Raw genomic sequence first — 26,993 nt, 5'->3', positions numbered from 1 at the left:
CTCTCCCACAGTGGACAGGATTAGCTTACATTTCTCTGATTTGAACCTTCTCACTGTACATATTTTCCTTAGTTACCTTCCTTCTAAGAAAGGTTAAAAAATAATAGAAGAAGATATATGAAATGGAAGAGCCAGAGAGCAGAATGTGGCAAAGCTGGGTAAACACAGAAAGACCCACGAGACTGGCGTCTAGAAACCCAGCCCAAACCTGAGAACCTGGTGGCTTCTCAACTGGACCGTTCCTCTGAGCAGTTACTCCTGGGGAACACACCTGTCGCATGAACCAAAACACACACTCAAAAGGACCCAAAAGTCCTGTGAGCTCTTCTAAGTGAAGATGGGGCACCAGCCCCCAGCACAGCTAAGGTGAGGCCCATGCCAGGCCTCCTGACATGCGCACACCAGCTGTCCTGGAGGGAAGCCAGCACTGTGCTCCTGGTTGCTGCTAGGGACCAGCGGTGCTGCTGGTGGGGCGGAAGTGTGCCACAGGGGAGTCCCGCCACCACCCTGCTGTCCGCTGGTCGTTAGCCAGTCTTACCTTAAGCAGCAAGCATTCTCTGACTGAGTTGTTCAACTTCCGGGACTGATCTCCCCATTATCCAGAGAGCCGACACTGATCCCCTATCATAACCAGCTTTTCTGTCACACAACAAAGCCTATGAGATTTGAGAGGCACCAGTGACTCACAACCAGCAGCCATATGTTTTGACTCTGTGTATGAAATTTCCACCTACAGGTACTTTAAAATGGTGAAATTTAATTGGCATTCTGTCCTTTAGGAATCTCTGTGAATGTTTCACAATACCCTTTGCCACCCTACGGGCTTTACACCAGACGGGAGGAGGGCCCCTCTGGGCAGTCGGGTGCCCACGAGCCCAGCCCAGCCTCTCTCTTCCACCCCAGCCTGCAGGCTCCACTGGCTTCACTGTGGCTCCCGGCAGGCCCCACGTTGAGGGAGCCAAATGGGATACAGGCCTCATCCAGCCCCGGACTGTGCATCACCACTGGTTATGGGGAGTCTCAATACAGCCTTTCACCTCGGGAGAAACACCACTGATTTTCAATCACACATTTCCTTTTCCAAAGTGCTTGCTGTCATAAAAACATGAAATGCTGTTTATCCTCAGGTCAACGGTAACCTGGCATCCTCATCAACATTCATGGGAAAAGTTGGGTTTTCAGTACAGAAACCCACTGCCTAAGAAGAATGTTCTAGGAAAAAGTACCTCACAGGAAATTAAGGCTAACTTTTCCTAAAAGAAGCCTCGGCCGGTATCATGACAGAATGGCAATGCAGGGTAGGCCACCACCCAATCCCTATTCTAAAGACAACAGATTTCAGTGTCAATGACTGTAAACGTGGAACCATTTTAAAGTTTTACATTAAATTAAATAATGACAAGTAAAAAACATACTGAGGAATGAAGAAAAAGCCAAACAGGATTCACATTTTAAAATTCTCAAAAAAAAAAAATGTTAAAAGAGTTGGCTGGTGTTTCTCTTAAAAAAAATAACAGGGCTTCCCTGGTGGCGCAGTGGTTGAGAGTCCGCCTGCCGATGCAGGGGACACGGGTTCGTGCCCCGGTCCGGGAAGATCCCACATGCCGTGGAGCGGCTGGGCCCGTGAGCCATGGCCGCTAAGCCTGCACATCCGGAGCCTGTGCTCTGCAACGGGACAGGCCTCAACGGTGAGAGGCCCGTGTACCACAAAAAAAATAAATAAATAAAAAAATAACAGATGCTCTTCTGTATGTAAGTAAGTTCTAAGAATGTAAGTCTTCCACGATTTGCAGTGAATCACATCCTCACTTCCTACTATAAACCTCTCATAACAACTCTGATCCTATTGACTGCGTTGCCGTGGAGGAGGGCATATGAGTGAATACTGTGTGCAAAAGACAGGAAGCCAACGGGTAACCGTTTTAAGGGGGCCACGACCAAGTTGGGGAATTCACAACCAACGGAAGGGGCTGTCCAGGACAGAGGAAGCCTGGAAGCGGGTTGGGGCCCTATGCTGGAAGGACAGTGTTTGGGTATATTGAGAAAAACACATTATTAGAATGAATTTCACCTGTTTCTTTATACTTTTTTAAAATATTGCTTTTAGAAAACATTAAATTGTGTGTGTGGCTTGCGCTGTATTTCTATTGGACAGTGCTGAACTAGAAGGTTTAGTGAGTGGAAATGACACTGTGACCACCATGGAAATGATGCTCTAGACCTTTGGTTCAGGTTGAACACTTGTCGTAAGTGCACACATGGGGTTGGAGAGGCTGGGAATGAACACAGATGCCTGGCTCCCATACGACCCTTCCAGCTGTTTAGATGTAGCTGCCTCCACGTCAGGAGAGCCTCAGGAGATAAGGTCAGGTCTGAAGGGAGGCTGCTGTAGACCACGCTGTCCCTGAGCTGACCTGAAGTAAACCTACTCATGGCCTTGACCTCCACAGCTCACCCCATCAGACCTTCTGTTGCTGCTGACGAAGCCCTTCTAGAATATAAGTCATTTCTGGTGAACACATTTCTCCTAATGATCCAAGGTCTAGCTAGAGAAAAGGACTGTGAACTCAGGGTCTGGGAATGGGGTTGATCTGCCCTGCACATTGCCAGTCCCCAAGCGAGACGCAGTTAGCATGGCTGTTTTCCTCCCACTGACAGGACTATAGTCTATGAACACGCCTGAATCATTTTTGAATCTTTGTGTCTGGGACAGATAAGAAATTTCCTCTTACCCAGAGCTCTGGAGGGGTCAAGCTGCAGGGGAGGGAAAAGGGATGCCGTCCTAACTCTCGCCCCCCTTGCTGCCCGCAGTTCACGGGGGATGGCAGGCCTATCCTGGGGACGTCCTGTACCACCTCGTCACGTCAGCACCACGGCCCCACTCAGGGAGCTGAGTGAAGGGGCTCTGAGTAGGAGTCCTTCCCAGGGGCTGGGGGACAGGCTGCAGCGTGGCTCTAGCTCCAGCTGCCCCTCTGGAGGTGCTGTTGGAAACCTCTAGAGGCCACGAGAGACTCTGGAGAAAGAAGGGAAAGTCCCCAACAGTCTCCAGGAGACACGTCACGTGCACAGGACGAAGAAAGTCAGAAGAAGCGATCAGAGAGACAGGACAGCACCAACCGGCGACGGTGCCAGGAAAGGAGAGTCTTATCTGTGCTTACAGGCTGAGGAGGAGCCAGAGTAAAGAGATGGACGAGAGCAGCAGGGCAGGCACATTTCAGATGCGACACAGGGCCTCCTGGTAACCACACGACCGTCGGGCTTGCCCTGCGTCTCACCACCATGCACCTGTGCACCCTGAGCACAAGAGCATTTATCCTGGGAAGAGGGTCCACTAGGCCCAAGCGTAGGCGCCAAAAGGCAAGGGTAGCAAGCGTTCCTCACAGAGGCTGGGGTGCGGGAGTGCTTTCTAAGACTCTTCCTGGGGTCGGTCTTGAACAGACACAGTGAACAAGAAACTGCTGAGGTCAACTCAGCATGCAAGGCAATTCAAGACAAGCTGTGTCAGAGGAGGACCAGAGGTTACTTCTACCAACTAAATCACTGCAAAACTGGTCTGTAGCTGGATATCCAAATTAGAGGTTCAGGGAGTAACTTACATTGTTGGCATTTCCTTTTACTTGTCCTTAATCTACTGCTTTAAATGACAAGAGGTGCCTTCACGCACTAAGATTTTGCCATTTTGCAACTCTGAAGAACTTCTTAAAGTTGCAAGTACCCATGCTTGTCAAGACGACCTACGTTAAATCTATTTTTCAGGCCTTATTTCCAAAGCAAACACAAAGTTGACAAATGTATTAAAGACTTCTGCATTTAATGTTTAGTGTTAGTACTATTTCTTGCATGTTTAAGGCCTTACTCTTAAGTACTATTATGGAACACTATCTGAGGAGTTTGCTTTTCTAATACGAGATGTAAATATGAACTTTAATTATAAAATAGAAATTATTTTCATTCCTAAGAATGAAAGCCTATAACTAAAACATGACGTCTTATTAAAAAAAAGGAGCTGAGTAATAAAAATAAAGACATAAATACCTCATAGATCTGCAATTGTTCTGTTGTAGACATTCATCACGCATTTTGAGGGGAAGGGAAATATTGCAAAAAAATATGGCTAAAATACATACAAAAATATATGTGTGTACACACACACACACACACACACATGCTCAAACCCTTATATTTAAGAGCAACCTTTCTTAGGTGAAAAGGTCTCAGTCAAAATAGCAACAAACAAATAAATAAAAGGATTCAGATAAGATGGAGGAGAAAGGTTTGAGTGGAGAATATGATACAGAAGCATGAAATTGTGGACCACACAGGGAACGACCAGGGCACACGGGCGGGGCCTCACCCTACAGTTGAGCAGCGTGTACAGCAAGTGATCAGGGGTGGTCTGCGCCCTCCACTGCAGGACCTCCGAGAGGAACAGGAACTGGAACAGAGCACAGCCATTAGGTCTAGACTGTCCTGGGGGACTGGGCTGGCCTCAACATCTAAAAGTTTTGTCTGTCTGGGTGCTTTTAAGGTGGCTTAAGACAGCGAGAGGGTAATCCCATATAAATATAATTGAGAGAATAAGCAGGTGCTCACAGTGCTTTCCTGACAGTGATTTGGAATTCACTGTGCTTGGTTCAGAGGGCTGGTGCCATGCCACCATGAGGGAAGTTTTCTGAAACCTGCCCAAGGATGGGAAGACTCTATTCCGCTTATAGACAGAGTAGCCGACACAGAAAAATCCTGTCTCCTGGGGCTTCCAGAAGATGCAGCAGTGATTTCTCAGGGTTGCAATGACAGAATCAGAGCTACTCTGTTTCAAAAACGGGCTCTCTTAAATTTGTTGTGTTTACAGTGGCCATCCCTGAAGTCATTCAATAGCTCTGCAGATCACACAGGTGACACATACCCACTGACTCAGTCTCTAGTAACAAGGATGGCCCTGTTTAATGTCAGGACACAGCACTAGTGTCAGGATACAGGAAACGCCCACATCTTCACCTTAATCCATTTTATGATGGAAATGTACTGTGAGGTGGGGAACATGGTGATCAAGTGCTTTCAGTAAACATGTTACTACATGTTACCAAATTGGCAACATCTTAAATGGTTGATTTTGTCACATTTCCTGGGAGACCATCTAGAGTGGGACCACCTTTTGGTGAATCATGAGAGTTCTCAAGGCTGAATGTTCTAATGGGGACTTGTAGCTATGCGTGACAAACTGTGTGTCTGATGTTTAAGTGGAGTGGGGCCCAAGGATTGCTCCTACAGCTCCCAAGGCTGCTTTAAGAATGTCTGGCTCCCAAACCTGGGTTTTGCATTGACGTTTTCTTGAATTCCAACAATCAAAGGACTGAAGCCTCACTATAACGTGGCTGTGAGGCAGTGTGAGTGTCAAATCAGGGCTGGAGGGAGAATCAGGAACAAGTGCTTAGGGGATGCTAGGACACGACAGGGATTGCAGACACTGGCCTCAGGCCTGCTAGTCATGGGACTGCATCACCTACCCATGCAGTCCTACAACACTGCACCCTCAGCAAACACCTTTTCCTTATAAAATTACACAGACATCTCTTGCAGGACCAAGAGGGCAGGTAGGAAGAAAGGTCATCAATGGTAGATACTGGGCTGCCAGGGAGGGCAAGTGGGAGTTGGTGACGCCTGTGATACAGCATCTGGGCAGGAGTGGAGAGGAGCCCAGGCGGACGTCTAACCCTCAGCTCTCACCTTCCGGGCCTGGTCATTGTCTTCTATCTGGCCCAGGTCTCTGCCGCTGGCCTGTGCGATCCTCTTCCCAGACACCAGGTTCCCCACCATCACAGAGGCAGGGCCGATCTCTGCAAAGAAGCAGCGGCACACACGTGACGAAAACACGAGTGAAGTTCCTGAGAACATGACTTCTCACTTTGGGAAGAAGCTTACTCTAGGGAAATCCTTTCAAAGACATAGCTTTGAAAAATCTAATTAGAACAGGATTTCAAGTAAGTCACCACCATGAAAATGACAGCAAATATGAACAAGCCTCAAGTAAGGGTACACAGAAATAATGCCTTCACCAAATTCCCATAAGTGTTCTCCCAGGCCGCTGCCTTTGTTCTCCAGTTAGGGAGATGCTGACATCTATTCATTTAGTATTTGTGAAAAACAAATTTATTTAGTATTTGTTAAAAAACAAACAAAAAACAAACAGCTTTTTGAAGACAGATTTATATAACCTCCAATATTTAACAAGAATAGATGAGATAACCAGGTACCATTAGAGAATCCTTTCCTTACAATTTCCAATCACATGAAGCTCCATTTTCTGTGCTGCATGTAAGAGCGGTGCAGATCCTGGTACCCGCCGTGTGCGCCCTGAGGAGGAAGGCGCCCAACCAGGCTCTCAGAGCCTGTTCACTGGGCCACGCATCCCTGTCATGGGTTCCTAGATGTCTGACAGATATCTGAGCCCTGCAGTCCTGAAACGGTCATGCATCTGCCAACGATCCCTCATCATAAATGTCTGTCCTAAATTCTGCTGTCACAAACTGCGTCTCCAACACCTGGGCCCACTGGCCACTGGGTCGAGGCATCTGGTGATGGACCAAGGTTAAAGGTGGGAGAGGGAGGTTGGGACAGTGAGTGAGGACACCCCGGGGAGCCGAGACACTCCTGTCGATTCCGCAAGAACTTGGCAAGCGCCACGCTGTGGTAATCCCGGTGCTGCTGCTTGCACAGAGGGGCAAAGTCGGTGAGCCTGGTACCTGCTTTCCTCCTGCAGTATCAGCGTCCTCACCTGAATCTGGAGAGACCGCTCACCCCCATCTCATTAAGCTCACTTCTGGGGGTGGCCTGGGGGCGGGCTGGTTCCTATATCTACCGCCCACTGTGCTGTGACCAGTGCCCACCAGCCACCTCTAGCTGACTCGCCAGGAACTCTGCCCGTGCTGCCACTCTTCATCGGTGGAGTGAAGAGCTGTCAGGGCTGGGCCTGTCTCTCCTACACTCTGGACCCACAGCCTTAGGCAGTTCCTGAACCCCTCTGTGGTACGATGTCCTCATTTCCTTGCAAAATGGAGATAAGAGGACGAAATCCATGAGGATGAAATGAGTTAATACATGTAACGTGTGGACAAGTGGCTGCCTGTGCCAGGCACTGTTGGCCGTCGTCCTAATACCCCAGCCCGAGCTCATCCTGGCTGCCTCCGAGGTCTGTCTGCACATCAAGCCTGGAGGCCTGGGGACCTTCCATCACTACACGGGCAGAAGAGTTGATTCCTCACCACCATATTCTTGCAATGAATTCGTTTTCACTGATAACTGTGTGCAGCCTTAAAGACTATGATCAATTAGCTGTTAGGAGGACCAAGTCAGATGGTAGATAATTACGTGCTCCCCAAATTGCAAATCAGCAGACAAATGTTCACCATCATGACAATGTCACAAGTAGATCTGTACGATTCCTCAAAGGCTTCCAGCTGCTGTGACTCATGAAACAGGTATGGAAGCCTTATTCTAATTTGTTCAACAGGAAGCCGTGACCCTGAGAGGCTCTCTGCCAAAGGCCACCCAGGAGGTCTGACAACTGCCAAGAAGGCTAGGCTCAGGCACTGCCAACACCTCTCCATCCAAGTGGTCTACACCCCCTGCTGCCTGGACTCTGCTGCATTCTATCCCATGCTTGGTAGAAGGACATCGCTGAGCGGGAGGCTGACTTGCCTGGGAGTGTGTGATGGGAGGCGGGAGGGGAGGGAGGCTGAGAACCGTGGTCAGCGTGGTCCCCACCCAGCTCCAGGGCCACCCCGGGCCTGCACGGCCCTCCAGATGTACCTGGTTGCTTCTGCCGAGGCTTGGGCAGGTTTGTGACGCACGTGTGGGGGCACATCAGGACATTGCAGGGGTGAAGTGAGCCCTCCAGGAAAAGCTGCTTCGTTTCTGACAAATGGATGCCACCGAGTGGGGTTTTGGGGAGGGTGTTTGCTGGAACCAAGGCCAGACAATAAACCCCAACCTGATGTATACTGTCGATTGCCTGGAAGGTCGTGAGAGAGGGAACCGTGTTAAAATAGGTATCATGAACAGGCATGGAGCAAATACTCAGACTGTGCAAATCACAACACAGAGAAGCAGGTGCAAGCACCCGTGATGCTCCTGGCATGGAGACGCTGAGGTCAGAGGAGGGCAGGCTCGCTAAACTGAGCAGAATACAGTTTTCATAGCACTTGTGGGACACCACACACACAAGAACGCACACTGGGAGAAAAGAAAGCAAACTCTCAAGGTCATAACCAAAAGGTCCTGCTGCGACCTCCACGAGCGAGAGGGAGCCAGTTCTGCAAACCTCTGAACCCTAAGCCTGGTCTGTTTAGCTCCTTCCCTAGAAGGCAACTGTAAGTTTCATGGCTGATGCAATCTCTGGTCAAAAGGAGGGATGATCAGAGAGCACAATGGTGCAAAGAAGCCCAGGAGAGGGGCTTGGGGCAGAAGCGAGCTACCTGCAGCACCCTGCTCATCCACTGGAAGCTGTCCTCCTCCGTGGAGTCCGGCCTCTGCTCAGCCACGATCACAATTCTCTCATCGTGCAGGACGGTCACCGAAAACACTGCTATCCTGTGGGGACAGACAGGAAATTGCAGTGATCACATGCTGGACAGGCTCACGAAGGGACTGGCCCTGCCATAAAGCGCTTCGCAGCTGTTACGACTGCAGAGCTCAGGGGTTCCCAGTGCCAACTACCACCTTGACGGGAAATTGCAGCTTCCAACTCCCAGGTGCTCACCCACGGAAGTGCGGCTTTGGCGGAGAAGCCTGGCAAAGCCGGAGGGCAGAACCACCACACTTCCTGTGGAGGTAGCCCGTGGCTTTGGGTGACGGGCCTCATGCCTCGGGACAGAGGAGTCAAGCCCAGGTACCAGAACTGCTGAAATTTACTGAGCCGTGCGACTTGCATCTTGAGTTTGCACCTGCGAAGCAATATTCTCCCAATCAGCAGAAATTTGCCATTTGGGAGCTAACTGTTTTCTGCTAGCTGCGTCTGCCTCTCATGGGAAGCACAAAATGTGGCGAATGGCCCTCCAGGGTGCCCTGTGCATGAAGGTGGCTTGGCTACCCCCAACCCCAAGCTCTGCTTCCTCCTGCTCCCACTAGCTCGGCAACTCAGGGTGAGATCCAAAGCAGCTGACTTCCTCCAAAACCTCAGGAGCCGTGGTCAGCGATCCAGTGTCGGTTGTGTGCCAAGCTGGGGTTGGGGGCACCACCAGGAAGAAACCCATGGGAGCCAATTTCCAGGCAGTTTGTGGCTCAACTGTTACCTCTGGGTGAATGAGCTGCAGCAAGATAAATGCTTGGCTCTTTTCTCTGTGTACTTATTAAAAATAAGGTTTTCAAATGGACATTCTTATTTAACTTGGAAGAGAATTTAGTGAAAGTATATTTATGGGGCTCAGAAAAGTTTCATAAAATTGGACATTCAGAACTGCAGGGAATCTCAGAAGTAATAGAGTCCAGGGGCTTCATTTTACAGAGGAGGACACCAAGTCCCGTTAGTTTAAGCAATTTTTTGCAGTTTTACACAGAAAGTGTAGTCTGTGGAGAACTATGCCAACCACAGAGGGCGCTCACCTTCCCCTGTACACGAACTTCATGGGCTCCACGGCCAGTGCTGTGGCCACGATATCATCGGCGTTGTGTCTGCGCCCGCTGACCACCATAAGCCCATCCATCTTGCCCACCACGAACACGAGGCCCCCAGGGCCGACGAAGCCCAGCAGGCCCGTCCTCACGAAGGGGTACTCGCTGACCGGGGCCCCCGAGCTCGTCACCGGGAACACCTGGGGACAAGGAGCTCTGAGTGCCCAGCAGGGCCCAGCCTCCACCCTCCTTCTTGAAGCCCACTGGTCCTGCTTCCCCCCAGCTGGGTCTCCTCACCTGACCCTGGCTGGAGAAGCCCAGGTCCGCATAGCTGCTGTGAGCGCCAGCCTGCGGGCACCTCCCCTCTCCCCCCAGCTCTCACAGCTCGTCCCACCGGCCCATGCGCAGGGGCCTCTGAAGAGGCCTGCCACAGTCTAACAAACACTAATTCATTCTTCTGCTTATAAAACCACAGCATAAAAATGGTTAAGTGGAGAAGCAAGGTGCATTTTAAATAACATCTGTCAGTTGTAAAGTAATCCCTGTTCATTAAAATGCTATTTTTCCTTATTGGAAATACACTCAAAAGAAAAATACAGAGGAAGCAAGCCCCACCACGAGTTCAAACTCGATCCCTAGTTTCCTCAACCCACCCGACACATAAGTCGCAAAGAAAAGGAGATAAGTTTTATTTAGACTGTGTTTGGCTCAGTTTCAGGGGCACTTAGAAACCTGAATCTACATTCAACAAAGCTGCCTGTACAAGGCACCACATCACATGTGTTCACATCTGAAGTTCTACATGTTAATAAATTTATCCCCAAACAACTCATGTTTGCTGACATACAACTTAGTCAAAGTGTGTTCCTTCTAAGGTCAGGCACACTTGGTGAAACGATACGAATTCTGAGAATGCTGGGTTTACTGGGCAGTGTGTGCTAACTGCATGCCACACCCGTTTGCACACGGCACGGACACACACTCGTGTGGTAGAGGTAGATGTGCAGTGTGCATGTCTGGCCGAGGCTGACAGGCCCCAAGGGGGCCACTGCTCCCTCCCCCAGCATGGCCATGCACACTCTCCAGCCTCCACCTGTCACCTGCTCCTCTTCCTAAACTGGTGAGAACGGCAATGAACAAAAAGGCCCCTTTTATAAAAACTGTACTTGCTCTTTCTCAACTCTGGTTATGAGGTGAAAACAACGCTGCTAAGCCAAATTTATTGAAAACTATAAAAATAACAGCAGGAGAAAGTGCAAGCATTTTAATTACTATGAATACGGTTTATTGAGAAATTACCATCTTCTCTTTCATGTCTATTCCACGCACCTGGCAATGGCTGTTTGACGGGGCTCACCTCCCACCTACCTCGAAGGTGTTCTTGGTCATACCCGAGAGGCCGTAGTAGGACGTGCCCGTGGCAACTGCGCACATGCAGAGCTCCCCGACTTCGTCCGTCCTGCACAGCTGGGGAACTCCGTCCGGCTTCACCGAACACATGATGGCTGAACGCAAAACGAAGCACAGTGACGTTAGAGAGGGAGGGAGGGAGGGAGTCAGAGAGAAGAAATGAATGAATATGAAAAAGAAGACAAACGAGCAGAAGCAGCGTCTGCGGCAAAACCACAGGTGAAAGCGAGCAGGTCCTCACAGTCCCTGAGGCAAGTGAGTTTCCATGTTGCAGCAAAACCTCACGTTTTATAGTTGTGACATCAGTAAATAATTCCAATTGCTTTAATTTTAGTATGTAAATGGCATTTAAAGGGAGTAACCGTTTCTGCCATCCAGACATGAGGACGACACTTCGAACAAGCCTGAGCGTCACTGCCGCATGCTGAGTGTCATCAGCCAGCCCACACAGCCTCCAAGATGCAGCCTGAGCCCTGAAACCAACGAGCAGGAGACACTTGCTCAACAGCCTCTCAGGCTTTTCTAAACAGAAAGACTCCCCCGTCCCACGGGAATCTCAGTCTTTGACCTCAGATTCCCCATCAAGGTGTGCCCTTCAGGGAAGGCTGGCGGGTGCTAATTTTCCTGTTTGCAGAGCGCCAGCGATCAGGGCTGAAGCTGGTGTTTCAGGGAGGTGGTGGGTGCACCGAGCGACAGCTGAGCTGGGCAGAAAGAGTCTTAAGGCTGCCCCTCACTCCCAGGTTGGTGTTAGGTGACAAGCAGTACTATGTCTAAAAACAGAGCCACTCAAAACACGGGAAGATGTTCAGCTCACTCATGGTAAGAAAAGTTGAAATTAAAAGGACACCAAAGTATTCTTTACCCCTCAAACTGGTAAAAATAAGAAAGTCTGTGAATACACTGGGCATGAGGGAGTGGAGAAAGAGGGGCGTCCCCCGCTAGCAGCACGAATATCAATCTTTATGATCCTTCTGAAGGACAGCCTCATCAGAGTCACCTGGGTGTGTGCCCTTCACACTGCATGTTTCTAGAACTCTCCCTGTTAGCTCTTCCTCACACCTCTGCAGGCTGGAGCACAGATGAGTTACTGCATCAACCACACTGCAGGGGCAAAAAGCGGAAAATCGTCCAATGGGAAGGGTTTGGATAAACTATTGTGTGTTCAAACACCATAATGCTCCTCAGCCTGGAAGGGAATGTGTGAGCTCTTCATGTGCTGCTAACAAACGAGCTTCAAGATTCAAGATACGAGCAGGCACGAAGGGCTCTATTGTTACGTGAAATTTTAAAAAAACAGGAAAAAGAATATGCCGCTGTGTGTGTGTGTGTGTGTGTGTGTGTGTGTGTGTGTGTGTACACGTACGTGTTGCCTGCATGTCTCCACTGTGGTTGCCTCCAGTGGCTGGAAAGGAGGCTTTTCACTGTACAGTTTTCTCATCTTTTGAGGTTGGAACCATGGGGAATTTATTTATTTGAAAAAGCAAGAAAGGAATGGAGCCAGGAGGCCTGGCTGAAGCTGCAGCTGAGCTGAGCATGTGCCTGGCTTTGGGGTTAGGTTGTATGTGGATGCGACCGCCCCTGATGAGGCGAGACAACACCCATGTGCATGGAGGCTCATCAGGAGAAGGTCCAGACTCTGGAGGAACTGCCCCAGGAAAGGGGGCCCACTCCCTGGGGACGCCATGTGAAGAGTGAAGAGAGGCAGGGCCAGGGAGGGAGCCCTACAAATCAGACCGGGGCTCCCTCCTGCCAGCAGAGCCGTTCCAGCTGCACTCCCTGGGGCCCCCGCGAGGCCTCAGGAGGTGTCCCAGCACAGGGCAGGGGTGGAGAGGCAAGAGGGCTTCATTAAGGCAGGTCCTTCTGCTGGGAGCTTGTCTGTATGCAACGCGGAAATGATTTCTGTGACTTAACCAAGGGCTCTTGCGCTGCAGGCAAGCTTCCATAAGGGTTTGGCCCCCAGTGCACCAGGACAACCAGCAGGAAGCTGACCTTTGCATGGAGAGAAGTTGCCCAGGTGCCGCTGGGGGTGCAGAGCGGCCCCGGGTGCCTCCTGGGGTCCCAGGGTGCATGTGACATAGAGGCCTTTCCTCAGCCTCATGAACATTTTGGGTTTTCTTTTATCAGGAGAGGCCGTGTTACCACACCTCCTGGGCTGAAGCTTGGCGAACACGGGACCAGACTGGAGGTCAGGCCGAGGTGGGCACGCTCACAGCCAAGGACAGGGATGCCAGCCAGGGCAGCACCGGCAGCTGGTCCCCGGCTGGGCTCTGACTCTGCGCCTGTACCCACGCTCACCTCCAGGCATCACGAGGCCAACGTCCTGCACGGTGAGTACAGACAGCTTTTCCTCCGAGTCCACCCGGATGACCCCATAGGTCAGGCCGTGCATGGAGAGGACGCCGCGGCCTGGGGGCTGGTTGCTGTCATCGGTGGGCCTGTAATGGCAGTTTGTGTCTGGTTAGAAGCACGTCAGCTGTCTGAACACAGATATGCATGTAAATGTGCTGCATGCACACCAAGGTTGCACCTTTGGGCCCTGAAGGCCTCTGAAGGCAGGTGTGGCTGCCACATGTCCCTGTGCTCTTCTCAGCACCTGTTTTCTCTGTTCAGGAGACACCAATGTCTGCTCCTTCTACTTCTGGGCTCCTGAGAAGTGCAGAGACACCAAAGGACTCCCTTGTCCCCCTGGCCTGCCCTTACATGTGTCCAACAGAGAACGACCAACTCCTTTTCGCACCCACTCCTCTCTCTGCAAGGTTGGATTTCCCAGGTTTGAAAACGGCTAAGAAGGGAGAGCCACGTCTCCAAGAAGGACGATGACAGGAGGGAGCAGAAATGCTAGACTGCCTGTGTGGCCTCCAGGCCAGATGTGCACTGTGTGGGCACAGGCTCAGTACTTGTAAAAATCGGCAATTATTTGGATGAGAGACCACATATAAAGTGCTTGATGGCTGGGGGAAAGTACAGTTTCACCACATCCACGGTCTGCCTTCGCACTGTCCATGGGCTCCGAGGCTGCCCTGGCCTCACCTCTGCTCTTGTTCTCCCTGCTTCCAAGCTGCATCCAGCCCTGCTCTCCCTCCAAACCCCAGCCCACTCCCTCCGGGGCCCTGGCCTCCTTCTTGCCTCTGGCAGACGGCCTCATGGCCCTCTTCCTCACTGTCCTCCAGGGTGGTCCCGTCTCCATAGCAGGAACCATCTAACTATCTGTCCACGCCTCCTCCAGGAGGGCAGGAGGGTTTTCTTTTGGTCACTGCAGAGGCCCCACCCCTGGAGTAGTGTACAGCAATAAATGTCTGCTGACTAGATCAGGGAACAAATAAATTAAAACATTTCCAAGATCATGGATTTTATCTCTGCAAGCTAAAGAGTCTTCAATGTAAGCAAAGAGAGAGAGTGCACTTTAGGTAAAAATCACACTTGTTTCTCTAATTTTCCATATACAAATGCTTAAGGTAGTTTTAGGATCTAAAATATGGACTATAAATAGAAGTTTGGGGCTTCCCTGGTGGCGCAGTGGTTGAGAGTCCGCCTGCCGATGCAGGGGACACGGGTTCGTGCCCCGGTCCAGGAAGATCCCACATGCCGTGGAGCGGCTAGGCCCGTGAGCCATGGCCGCTGAGCCTGAGCATCCGGAGCCTGTGCTCCGCAACGGGAGAGGCCACAACAGTGAGAGGCCCGCGTACCGCAAAAAAAAAAAAAAAAAAGAAGAAGTTTGCTATACGGCTTTAAAGTATCATCAAAGTTTATAATGAAACTAAAACCATAAATGGGAAAACACAGAAGTTAAAATTTGCAAAAAGAGATCTAATTTGAATCAAGTAACTGGTATATTTAAAAAAGCATATGTTATATGTCAAGTATATCTCAATTTAAAAAAATAAAGAGTCTGAAAATCGAACTATTCCATCTATAACAATCAAAAAGAGTAGTGCTAAAAGGATATAAAAGGAAAATCGCCCAAATAATAAGACCCACATGAAACCACCTGGAAATGAGCCCCAAACGCTGGAATTGATATTGATCTCCTGGCTTTTTTCTTTTTCAAAGATCCCAATAAATCAACATTTTGAAATGAAAGATAGAGGAGTCCTGCAGGAACCCTCTGCGGCCAGGGCTCCCTTACCCTCGTCCTTGGTCAAGACCCCACATCAGAGTCAGAAATCATAAGCCTAAGTAACTGCTGTAGGTTGAACTGTGTCCCCGCAAAAGACATGTCCCCGTCTTAACCCTCTGAACCTTGAATGTGACCTTACTGGGAAACAGCGTCTTTGCAGAAGTAGCTGGTTAGGAAGAGATTATGGGTCTGCAAGCCAAGGGTTGCTGGTACCACGAGAAGCCGGAGGGAGGCCCAGAACAGATTCCCCATCAGAGCCCCCAGAAGGAACCAACCCTACTGACACCCTAATTTCAGACTTCCAAACTCCACAACTGTGAGAATAAATTTCTATTGTTTACAGCCACCCAGTTTGAGGTACTTTGTTATAACAGCCCTAGCAAATGAATTCGCCAACTAAGTAATATAATTTAAAAGTGCACCTGTTGGGCTTCCCTGGTGGCGCAGTGGTTGAGAGTCCTCCTGCCGATGCAGGGGACACGGGTTCGTGCCCCGGTCCGGGAGGATCCCACATGCCGCAGAGCGGCTGGGCCTGTGAGCCATGGCCGCTGAGCCAGCACGTCCGGAGCCTGTGCTCCGCAATGGGAGAGGCCACAACAGTGAGAGGCCCATGTAGCGCAAAAAAAAAAAAAAGTGCACCTGTTTTAGGACTTCCCTTGTGGTGCAGTGGTTAAGAATCCACCTGCCAGTGCAGGGGATATGGGTTCGAGGCCTGGTCCGGGAAGATCCCACATGCCATGGAGCAACTAAGACCGTGCGCCACAACTACTGAGCCTGTGCTCTAGGGCCCGTGAGCCACAACTACCGAAGCCCGCGCGCCTAGAGCCCATGCTCTGCAACAAGAGAAGCCACTGCAATTAGAAGCCCGCACATCACAATGAAGAGTAGCCCCTGCTCGCCACAACTAGAGAAAGCCCGTGTGCAGCAACAAAGATCCAACACAGCCAAATAAATAAATAAATAAATTAAAAAGTGCACCTGTTACATCTCAAATAAACAACCTAACCTTACACCTAAAACAATTAGAGAAAGAGGAACAAAAAAAATCCCCAAAGTTAGCAGAAGGAAAGAAATCATAAAGATCAGATCAGAAAAAAATGAAAAAGAAACGAAGGAAACAATAGCAAAGATCAATAAAACTAAAAGCTGGTTGTTTGAGAAGATAAACATAATTGATAAACCATTAGCCAGACTCATCAAGAAAAAAAGGGAGAGGACCCAAATCAATAGAATTCGAAATGAAAAAGGAGAACAACAGACACTGCAGAAATACAAAGGATCATGAGAGATTACTACAAGCAACTATATGCCAATAAAATGGACAACCTGGAAGAAATGGACAAATTCCAAAGCACAACCTTCCGAGTTTGAACCAGGAAGAAATAGAAAATATAAACAGACCAATCACAAGCACTGAAATAGAGACTATGATTAAAAATCTTCCAACAAACAAAAGCCCAGGACCAGACGGCTTCACAGGCGAATTCTATCAAACATTTGGAGAAGAGCTAACACCTATCCTCCTCAAACTCTTCCAAAATATAGCAGAGGGAGGAACACTCCCAAACTCATTCTATGAGGCCACCCTCACCCTGATACCCAAGCCAAAGATGTCACAAAAAAAGAAAAACTACAGGCCAATATCACTGAACATAGATGCAAAAATCTGCAACAAAATACTAGCACACAGAATCCAACAGCACATTAAAAGGATCACACACCATGATCAAGTGGGGTTTATCCCAGGAATGGAAGGATTCTTCAATATACGCAAATCAATCAATGCGATACACCATATTAACAAATTGAAGGAGGAAAACCATATGATCGTCTCAATAGATGCAGAAAAAACTTTTGACAAAATTCAACACCCGTTTATGATAAAAACCTTCCAGAAAGTAGGCATGGAGGGAACTTACCTCAACATAATAAAGGCCATATATGACAAACCCACAGCCAACATCGTTCTCAATGGTGAAAAACTGAAACCATTTCCTCTGAGATCAGGAACAAAACAAGGTTGTCTACTCTCACCACTATTACTTAATTTTGGAATTTTTAGCCACAGCAATCAGAGAAGAAAAAGAAATAAAAGGAATCCAAATTGGGAAAGAAGAAGTAGAGCTGTCACTGTTTGCAGATGACATGATACTATACATAGAGAATCCTAAAGATGCTACCAGAAAACTACTAGAGCTAATCAATGAATTTGGTAAAGTAGCAGGATACAAAATTAATGCACAGAAATCTCTTGTATTCCTATACACTAATGATGAAAAATCTGAAAGAGAAATTAAGGAAACACTCCCATTTACCACTGCAACAAAGAGAATAAAATACCTAGGAATAAACCTACCTAAGGAGACTAAAGACCTGTATGCAGAAAACTACAAGACACGGATGAAAGAAATTAAAGATGACACAAACAGATGGACTTAGACACCATGTCCTTGGATTGGAAGAATCAACACTGTGAAAATGATTATACTACCCAAAGCAATCTACAGATTTAATGCAATCCCTATCAAACTACCACTGGCATTTTTCACAGAACTAGAACAAAAAATTGCACAATTTGTATGGAAACACAAAAGATCCTGAATAGCCAAAACAATCTTGAGAAAGAAAAACAGAGCTGGAGGAATCAGGCTCCCTGACTTCAGACTATACTACAAAGCTACAGTAATCAAGACAGTATGGTACTGGCACAAAAACAGAAATATAGATTAATGGAACAGGATAGAAAGCCCAGAGATAAACCCATGCACATAGGGTCACCTTATCTTTGATAAAGGAGGCAAGAATATACAATGGAGAAAAGACAGCCTCTTCCATAAGTGGTGCTGGGAAAACTGGACAGCTACATGTAAAAGAATGAAACTAGAACACTCCCTAACACCATACACAAAAGTAAACTCAAAATGGATTAAAGACCTAAATGTAAGGCCAGACACTGTAAAACTCTTAGAAGGAAACACAGGCAGAACACTCTATGACAAATCACAGCAAGATCCTTTTTGCCCCACCTCCTAGAGAAATGGAATAAAATCAAAAATAAATGGGACCTAATGAAACTTAAAAGCTTTTGCACAGCAAAGGAAAACATAAACAAGATGAAAAGACAAGCCTTAGAATGGGAGAAAATATTTTCAAATGAAGCAACTGACAAAGGATTCATCTCCAAAATTTACAAGCAGCTCATGCAGCTCAATATCAAAATAACAAACAACCCAATCCAAAAATGGGCAGAAGACCTAAATAGACATTTCTCCAAAGAAGATATACAGATTGCCAACAAACACATGAAGCGATGCTCAACATCACTAATCATTAGAGAAATGCAAATCAAAAGTACAATGAGGCATCACCTTACACCAGTCAGAATGGCCATCATCAAAAAATCTACAAACAATAAATGCTGGAGAGGGTGTGGAGAAAAGAGAACCCTCATACACTGCTGGTGGGAATGTAAATTGATACAGCCACTATGGAGAACAGTATGGAGGTTCCTTAAATAACTAGAAATAAAACTACCATACGACCCAGCAATCCCACTACTGGGCATATACCCTGAGAAAACCATAATTCAAAAAGAGTCATGTACCACAATGTTCACTGCAGCTCTATTTACAATAGCCAGGACATGGAAGCAACCTAAGGGTCCATCCACAGATGAATGGATAAAGAAGATGTGGCACATATATACAATGGAATATTACTCAGCCATAAAAAGAAACGAAATTGAGTTATTTGTAGTGAGGTGGGTGGACCCAGAGTCTGTCATACAGAGTGAAGTAAGTCAGAAAGAGAAAAACAAATACCCGATGGTAACACATATATATGGAATCTAAAAAAAAAAAAAAAAAAAAGTTCTGAAGAACCTAGGAGAAGGACAGGAATAAAGGTGCAGATGTAGAGAATGGACTTGAGAACATGGGAAGGGGGAAGGGTAAACTGGGACGAAGTGGGAGAGCGGCATGGACATATATACACTACCAAATGTAAAAGAGCTTTTGGGAAGCAGCCGCATAGCACAGGGAGATCAGTTCCGTGCTTTGTGACCACCTAGAGGGGTGGGATAGGGAGGGTGGGAGGGAGACGCAAGAGGGAGGAGGTATGGGGATATATGTATATGTATAGCTGATTCACTTTGTTACACAGCAGAAACTAACACACCATTGTAAAGCAATTATACTCAAATAAAGATGCTTAAAAAAAAAAAGTGCGCCTGTTTTCATTTTAAAAAGCCACATGAAAGCAAAATGCTGGATCAGCCCAGACATATCCCAAGTATGGGAAGACTGAAGAACTGATCTGTGGTGACCAGCAAGTACCGCACACGAGAAGCTGGAGGGAGAAGTTCCTTTACGACCCAAGAGTGTACAGTTTGTCTTAGTTACGAGATCCACTTTCCTACGTTTAATAACAGTAAGAATCAATATTTAAATACCTTAAAATCATGAACTCCATTTGCTACTGGAAATTTTCAATTATGTCTGCAAAATGGTAGTTATGGAAGACTGAGTTCACTCACCTGAAATGTAAACCGATGGCACTAATCTGGCATTACCGTAACCTACGCTGTGTATTTATATTTATTAGAGTCCCCTGCTAGTCAGAGACACTCAGACACCTAGGTTCTCCCTTGGCAGATTTGCAAAACACATGCAAGAAGGCAGAACAGAAGGACCTGAATTCCTAGGCACAGTACTCGGCCTCGTTGCCCCGCTCACTCAGACAACTGCATTCCTGGTTCTGTCCCCCAACCTCTCTTCAGGACCTGCTTGCCGACAGCCCCTCCCTCCTGATGGGGGAGCTGTGCTCAGTTGGTGTTTCATGTGCTGGAACAGTCCTGAGGCCTTTACACACCGACTTACTCACTAGCACAAACCTGCACAGGCACTACTATTCTCCCATTTCACAGATTAGAAAACCAAGGCACAGAAATGCTAACTTAGTTGCCTGTGTGAATGGTGGGGCTTGGGGGGATTCAGACCCACAGCAGAGCCCCTGCCCAACAATCCTGTCTCCTTTCCCAACACTTACCCTGCCTCTGGCCTAGGAGACCAAGCACTTTTTAGTTCACTGGAAGTTTTCTTTTCGTGAACTTTTAAAACAGCGATATGAGTAACATGTGAGCACACCCTTCAGATGGACAAAGCAAGCACTGCACAAGAACATACAGCAAAAGGCGAAAGACCCTGCTTATCCTCCAGCCCCTCCAGACCCACTCCCTCCCCTAGGCAGACACTACCCACACTAGATATGAAGTTCCAGCCTCTTTAATACCCATTTACCTATAAAATATGTGCACACACAAATGTATTTACATCCGCAGAGAAGCAGAACCGCAACATGCACATTCTTCTGCAACTTGCTTTTGTCACCGAATACCTTGCAGATCCTCCCACAGGAGTGTGTGCATGTGAACATATATAGTATGCGTACTTGCCACATCAATGAATTGACTTGCTTTAATTATTAGATGGTGTTCAGTAATATGAATATATGCTTATTTTATTTCATTTAATTTGTATGCATTTGGAAATATTTCTGTAAGATACATATCTAGAAAGGGGATGGAGGAATTAAAGAGCATTTACATTTAAAATTTTAATAAAGCCTAGGTACCTTCCCAAAAGACTAGGTCATTTTGCAATCCCACTAAGAGTGGATGAGTATCATTACTTTTTCACTCACTAGACATGTCTATTGCACCGTGGACGTTTACGAGTGTTACGAGTGTTAACTAATCTCTTTACAGCGACCCTGTGGGACAGACACAACTGTCCCCCACTCACAGGCAGGAAGGGCATTGCCAAGGCAACAGCGGTGGGGCTGGCCAGGCAGCATGCTCAGAATGGCTTCAGAACACCCGTGCCTTCCACCTCGGTGCTAAGCTGCCCTCAGCCTTACCCGTTTCCACACACTCGTGCCGACACTGATCACCAACCTTATACTGTTCCCAATATGGTGAGTAAAATGCATTCCTCATTGTTGTTTCAATTTGTATTTCCAGGATTATTAACCAAGTCAGATGATCTTTTTCTCCATTAACACCTTCCTAGGAAATAAAAAGTCCGAGGAGATAAACTAGGTGAGGGAGGAAAAACCAATCCCAACAAGCAAAATTCCTAGGAATTTCAGAACATCCACTTTCATGATCAAAAACAGTAGATTAAATAATGGCAAAGAGAGCCACAGACCCATGTGTCAACTTTCAGGTTCAATTCCAAGTTGAACGGTGTGCTTGTGTCTCACAGAGAACACCAATTACAGGAGGAATCGTCCTGGCAATCTCAGGACTACGCAGAATTGGTCTTCACACTCTGAGAAAGCACACAGCTAGGAACGGCCGACACTGCCGTGGCGGCGAAAGGGGAAGAGACCAAGCTGCAGCCAAGGAAGAGGGGAGTCAGCTCAGCGCTCGGCCCCACAAAGAACAAGTTGACGGGGATGGCCTTCAGTCGGGCAGTTTATACCCTCTGTCCACTTGTCATGCCATTTCCAGCCTCTGTAACACGCTCGATGTACCTTGAGCTGATCACGCTTCTGCCAATGCCTGAAGAAAGAGCTCCTATACACGCAATGAACACATCAGCAGTTTGCAAACAGCTGGCCAGACTCAAATGTGCATCGATGCCAAGTCAGCAACAAGGGTTATGAGTATTTCCGCTGCCAGGATTCAACAGGGTAACTACATCTCTTTAGTGCCACCGCCATCCTCCAGGCCCTCGGACAGGCAGGACAACAAAGATACAAGGTTGAAACACAGTACTCTCCAAGTTATAAGTTATTTTAATGTAATGTTCTCCCTTTTCTCTGATGAAAAGCATTAAAAAAAAAAAATCAACCCATCTTAAGAGCTATATAACATAGAAAGGAACGTTTTCCCTATAACACATCCTTACCTACCCAGTAAGTATGCAGTTATCAGATTTTCTTCCTGCTAAATATATTATTTAGAGAGGCTTAATTTTCTCCCAGCCAGAAGAGGGATCACACCATACAAATTGTTTACAAGCTGTGTTTTCCATTTGTCCTGGCTACTTTTGCACGTCAGAGGGCAATCAGTCAGAACCAGCAAGCCTGCAAATCCGGGAGGCTGCGTCCCAGAGTCCATTCTCTGTGCATCTCAGTCTCCACCAAAGCAAACTTCTGTGCGCAATTTAGTCCAACACCAAACACAGCAGAACAGACTCAAACACACGTGGTCAGGACAAGACAACACTGTTACTCTGCTCTTTACTGCTACTCCATTAAGTCATTTTAATTTAGATGGTTATCATCTCCAAACTATTTTGTGTTAAGGAAGTTTTAAAATTTTATCTAAATTTTTAGATAAAATGACAAACAACATATTTTTATCTTCTTGTGTTTTAAAAATAAGATTATGGATCTCCAACTCTGACTGTTTTGGGCAGTCAAAAACATTCTTGAAAACCCCACTTCAATTCATAGGCTGTGTTAACTGTTTTTTCACTGGTTGGTTTGCCCCTGTCAGAAACCGTCAAATTTCAGTGTCAGATGGGTGCCATATGCTGAGTACAGTGCCATGTTTGGTGTCTTTGCCCGTGGTTTTTGCCCAGCTTTCTAACTTCTGGGTTAGCTGTTTTCAAAGTGGAAAATACTTATGGTGGCAAGGGGGTATCTTCACCGTTCTTTGGAATTACTGTTTTAATTACTGTGTTATATAATTATTACCTTTTTATCACCAAAGTGTCAATGTATTGAAATAATACCCTGCAGTTGAAAGGGCTACATAAAGTTTTTTTTAGTTCAATCAACATTATCACAATGTAGATTTAAAAAAAATGGACTCAATCATCTATATTCTAGAGACAGAGACATAATCAGACAGTGACCAAGAAGAAACCCCCCAGTTTTATAATTCTACTGATGAGTTGAGGCATCCATATTTCTCCAATAGTTTTTATTCTACAACTAATCTTCAGAGAAAAAGAAAATACAAAACATTTACCTGGACGATGACAATTTTAAAAAGATGGAAGCAGATTAAATACCTGGGTAAAAATAAGCCTCCCACAGGAAGCCAGAACAGACTTCAGAGAGCAGCGTGGCTTCTTGTCATCACCCGGTGGACACGTGTGCAGGTGGACACTTTAGATACGCGTGAACAAGGGCACACAGGAAGACAAACACACGTAAATTCAGGCACACAAGAAGACATATGCATGAAGACAGATACATGTGCACTCAGACATGTGTGGTGACGGACACTCACCAAGACGGACACATGTGAAGAAAGGCATGTCTCCTGTCCTTGTTCCATCAAGTTCTCTGACTCAAACATCCTGCATAAACCCCACTCATTTCCTGGGCTGACCTTTGTTTCCTCCTGGGGAGCATCCCTCCTGGGGGGAACGCTGACAGGGCAAGTCTCGGAGTCAGACACAGCCTGGGCAGCACACCTGGGGGCCCAGACCTCGGCCGGGCTCCTGTTGCCAGCTCTCTAGGGCGCCTGCACGTCCTGCCCATTTTCAAGCAGGAGGCCTAAGATGACCATGATCTCTGTGCACCCCAGAGCCTTCCACATTCCCTTTCATGGAGATGAGAGGTGTTCCGTTGTCTTTAAGAAGAGTGACATCAAGATACTTAATGGCCATGGCCATGGGCACCAACCCACCAGGCCCGGCGTCCACTCTGGCAGGACCAGCTCAGACCAGCTCGAAAAGGCTGGCCCTGCACGGCACTGCGGGCTTCCACCCAAACCCACCGACTGCCTATGCAGCTCTCTTGTAACAACTCAGCTTGCAGATTTACAAACATTATAACAGAAGAGAATCACAGAGTGATACGTGTGATACGTGTTCAGAAGGGCCAAGGCCCTGTAAATCTGAGCAGTGGAGATGCATCTGCAATTTTTCTTCACTGAGGACCATAGGCAACAACTGAGTGTCATTTTCTACTTAAGTGGATAAAAGCCAAGCAGGCGATCATCTGCTCCCAGCTCCTTACCTCAAGTTCAATCTCTTCTTCAACGCAGGGCAGAACAAGCTGTCCTGGGAAGGTTATTCAAGCACAGGACACAAGCGCTCAGACGACAGTGCAAAGGAAAACATCAGCCCCCAATCCCATTTGAGTGAAGGGATCAGCCACAAAATAGGGTGACGTGGCAGCCAACCACTCATTTTTTGTTTTTTTTTTCCTTTAAAGATCATCCTTTGAGTACTAGACAAAGTGAGGACTACAATGCTTCCCATGATGACTTTATAACATTTAAGAAAGCATCCATTTTGTCCTCACATCAAAATCCACGGAAGCAATGACTAGGCCTCCTGGACCCCCAATCAAAATGGCTTGAATAGAATGGATCAAAGCTATTTTTACTTAATAACCTGGCCTCTGACTTCTTATGTGTGGAAAGTTCACTTCAAGTTTTAGGAAGAAAATAAGCACAAAGTATTACAAAATGGGTGTAAACACACAGGCTCATTTTCCAAAAGCAAGACTTTTTCCAACCTTTCTGTGGACACAGTCGTGTATATGAACACCAGGAACGGGGAATTTGCCCTCTATTCACAGGTCACAGAGAACAGCCCGCAGAGGAGGACGTTCACAAAAATGTAAGTGTGAGTGTTTTCATCAAGTTTGCTTGAAAATGATGTAAGCACGTAAGAAACAAGGACAATGAAAGAAACAGGTTCTAAACAGGAGTCTAGCATATGTTTCTCTCCTAAAGATATTCACCCCTGAAACGGAGCCCCTGTCACCGGCTTCACCTCCACGCAGAGCCTGAGAGCGACAGCCCGGTGCAGAGGCCATGCTCTGCACAACCAGCACGCAGTACCTCCAACATGCAGCACGTGCATAATAACGAGATAAAAAGATGACAACCATCTCAGTGAGACTGAGAAATATGATCAAGGCGAGGGAACGGAACATGAAATAAGAAGCGACCAGGGGGCTATTTAAATTTTGATCACACCATTATTCCTATTTCTACTTAGAAGACTAAAATTGTACCTTTTTTTCATCTTTTCACCCCTGCACCTCGGTTTACTCAGGAACCTGAGAGACACCAATCACAAAACTGGTGGTCTGAGAAGACATCCCAGCCAACCAGGGCGGGCAGCTCTGGGGAGGGGCTGTATAAGCCAGATGACTGGAGCCTGAGAGCTGTGCACGCGGGTCGGGGGCGATTTTACCGTATGTGCTCAGTGCAGAAAGTGAGGTGGCAGAACCCATGTCCTCCTATGTTTCTTTATGTCTGTGTTCTACTCAACTCCTGACTCTCCATGGCTGTGCATGCAGCACATAAAGCCCACACATGGCTCCGGGGAGCCTGGGCAGAAGTAAGTTTCCTGCACAAACTCTGGGGTCCAGAGCTTGCTCCTGTGGAACGGATGAAGCCCCTTCCTTCCCTGCCATTAGAACATCACCCTGACAGCCTCAGACTGCTGCCCCAGACCCCACCTGCGTCCACGCCTTCTCTCCATCTCTCTCCCTCCTCCTCTCCCCTCCACTTCCTCCTTCTTTCTCCCACTCCTTTTCCCTCCTCCCCCCCTTCCTCCCTCGTCTCAGCCTTTCTCATGACCAGCCTCATGGGGGCCATGGAGGGTAAGGACACAGCTTTCTGCTGGTGCTGTTTTCTCAGGAGACCAGATTATGATACCATAACTCTAGGCTGTTAGCTGCACCTAGATCAAGTAAAATGAAAGCAAACAAAACCCCACATGACTACTCTCAGGTAAAACTGCAAGGTAGCATTTTCCTGCTTAGGTGGGTGTGCACATCCTGTACACAGACACGCGGGAAAAGGCTCAACTCTTCACAGCACTTGCTGCTGGTAAATTACGAAGGGTCACTGTAAGTGTCTGGCAAGGGATTTTTACTTCTCACTTTCCATATTTTTAATTTTTCTTTCATTCATCTATTAACAAAATATATACTAAGCACCAACTATTAACCAGACAGAGACAGAGAATAAACAATAATACACGAGTAAATCACACAGCGCATGAGAAAGTGGCAAATGCTGAGAGAGGGCATCACAATGAGTCACACAAGCGTGGGAGGGATGCGTTCACTCTGGGGGGGAGCGGTGGTCAGGGCAGGCCTCGCCGAAGTGAGCAAAGACAGAGTTCTGGCCATGCTACCCTGGGGGCACACCAGGTAGAGCGGGCAGCAGAGACCAGGAGGTCTGGTTGCAGGGAGGGAGGATGGGGCAGTGGGAGAAGGGGCCAAGAGGGGGTGTGGCCAGACTGCATGGCCTTGTGGCTCCTGCAGGCTCTGGTCAGGAAGGAGAGGAGGCAGAAGGCTGGGAACCCCGGTGAGGAGGCAGGAGAAACAGCTGGGCTTGGATGTTCCCTGGTGAATCGGATGGGATGTGAGAACAAGAAGGCTGGAGGCCGGCGGGAGGTGTGGGGTATGTTTACACATGGCTTCACTGAATAGTAAGTAAGAGAGGATGATCACGGGGGTGGAGGCTTAAACTAAAAATCGTGACCACTCTGTCCCCCACTCTCCTTCCCACGTGAAAGGAGAACTGAGCCCACAAACAGTGGCCAAGATCTAAGAGATGAAGACCAGCCGTCGGTCTTTGCATGCCCCTGGGTCTAACCTGAACTTCTCATGGACAGTGAACAGATGTGAAGCCTTGTGGGGGCGGGTGGTTGGAGCAGCAAGAGGGACAGTGGTTACACACAGCCTGGAGCAGACACTGGTGTGGGCACCAGGGCCTGGTGTGTCAGACACAGGTAGGACGCACAGATAGATATCCACAGCCTCGTTTACATGCGAAGAAACTGAGTGTCTCAGAGGCTAACTGGTCCATTAGAAAGTAAGTCTACAATCTGCCTATTCTATCAGATAAGGTGGTTGTGAAAATCAAGAT

At 47.7% G+C, this 26,993-nt stretch overlaps 1 protein-coding gene across 2 annotated transcripts in view; it reads right to left on the bottom strand.

Annotated features, from left to right (window-relative positions):
* The window catches only part of DIP2C (DIP2 acetate--CoA ligase C (putative)), a 366,491-nt gene that overhangs the window by 60,669 nt on the left and 278,829 nt on the right, over positions 1-26,993 (bottom strand). For both annotated transcript variants that reach the window (XM_007445661.1, XM_007445662.1), the window contains 7 exons: positions 13,315-13,454; positions 10,978-11,114; positions 9,601-9,809; positions 8,475-8,589; positions 7,810-8,011; positions 5,728-5,837; positions 4,355-4,435 (listed from right to left, as the gene is read on the bottom strand). In XM_007445661.1, coding sequence (XP_007445723.1) covers positions 4,355-4,435; positions 5,728-5,837; positions 7,810-8,011; positions 8,475-8,589; positions 9,601-9,809; positions 10,978-11,114; positions 13,315-13,454 — 994 coding nt within the window. The remainder of the gene's footprint in view (positions 1-4,354; positions 4,436-5,727; positions 5,838-7,809; positions 8,012-8,474; positions 8,590-9,600; positions 9,810-10,977; positions 11,115-13,314; positions 13,455-26,993) is intronic.

The sequence above is a fragment of the Lipotes vexillifer genome, unplaced genomic scaffold (assembly GCF_000442215.2).
Source record: "Lipotes vexillifer unplaced genomic scaffold, Lipotes_vexillifer_v1.1 scaffold646, whole genome shotgun sequence".
NCBI lineage: Eukaryota > Metazoa > Chordata > Mammalia > Artiodactyla > Lipotidae > Lipotes > Lipotes vexillifer.
The sequence above is the reverse complement of the archived record's forward strand: the minus strand, read 5'-3'. Positions and strand labels throughout refer to the sequence as shown.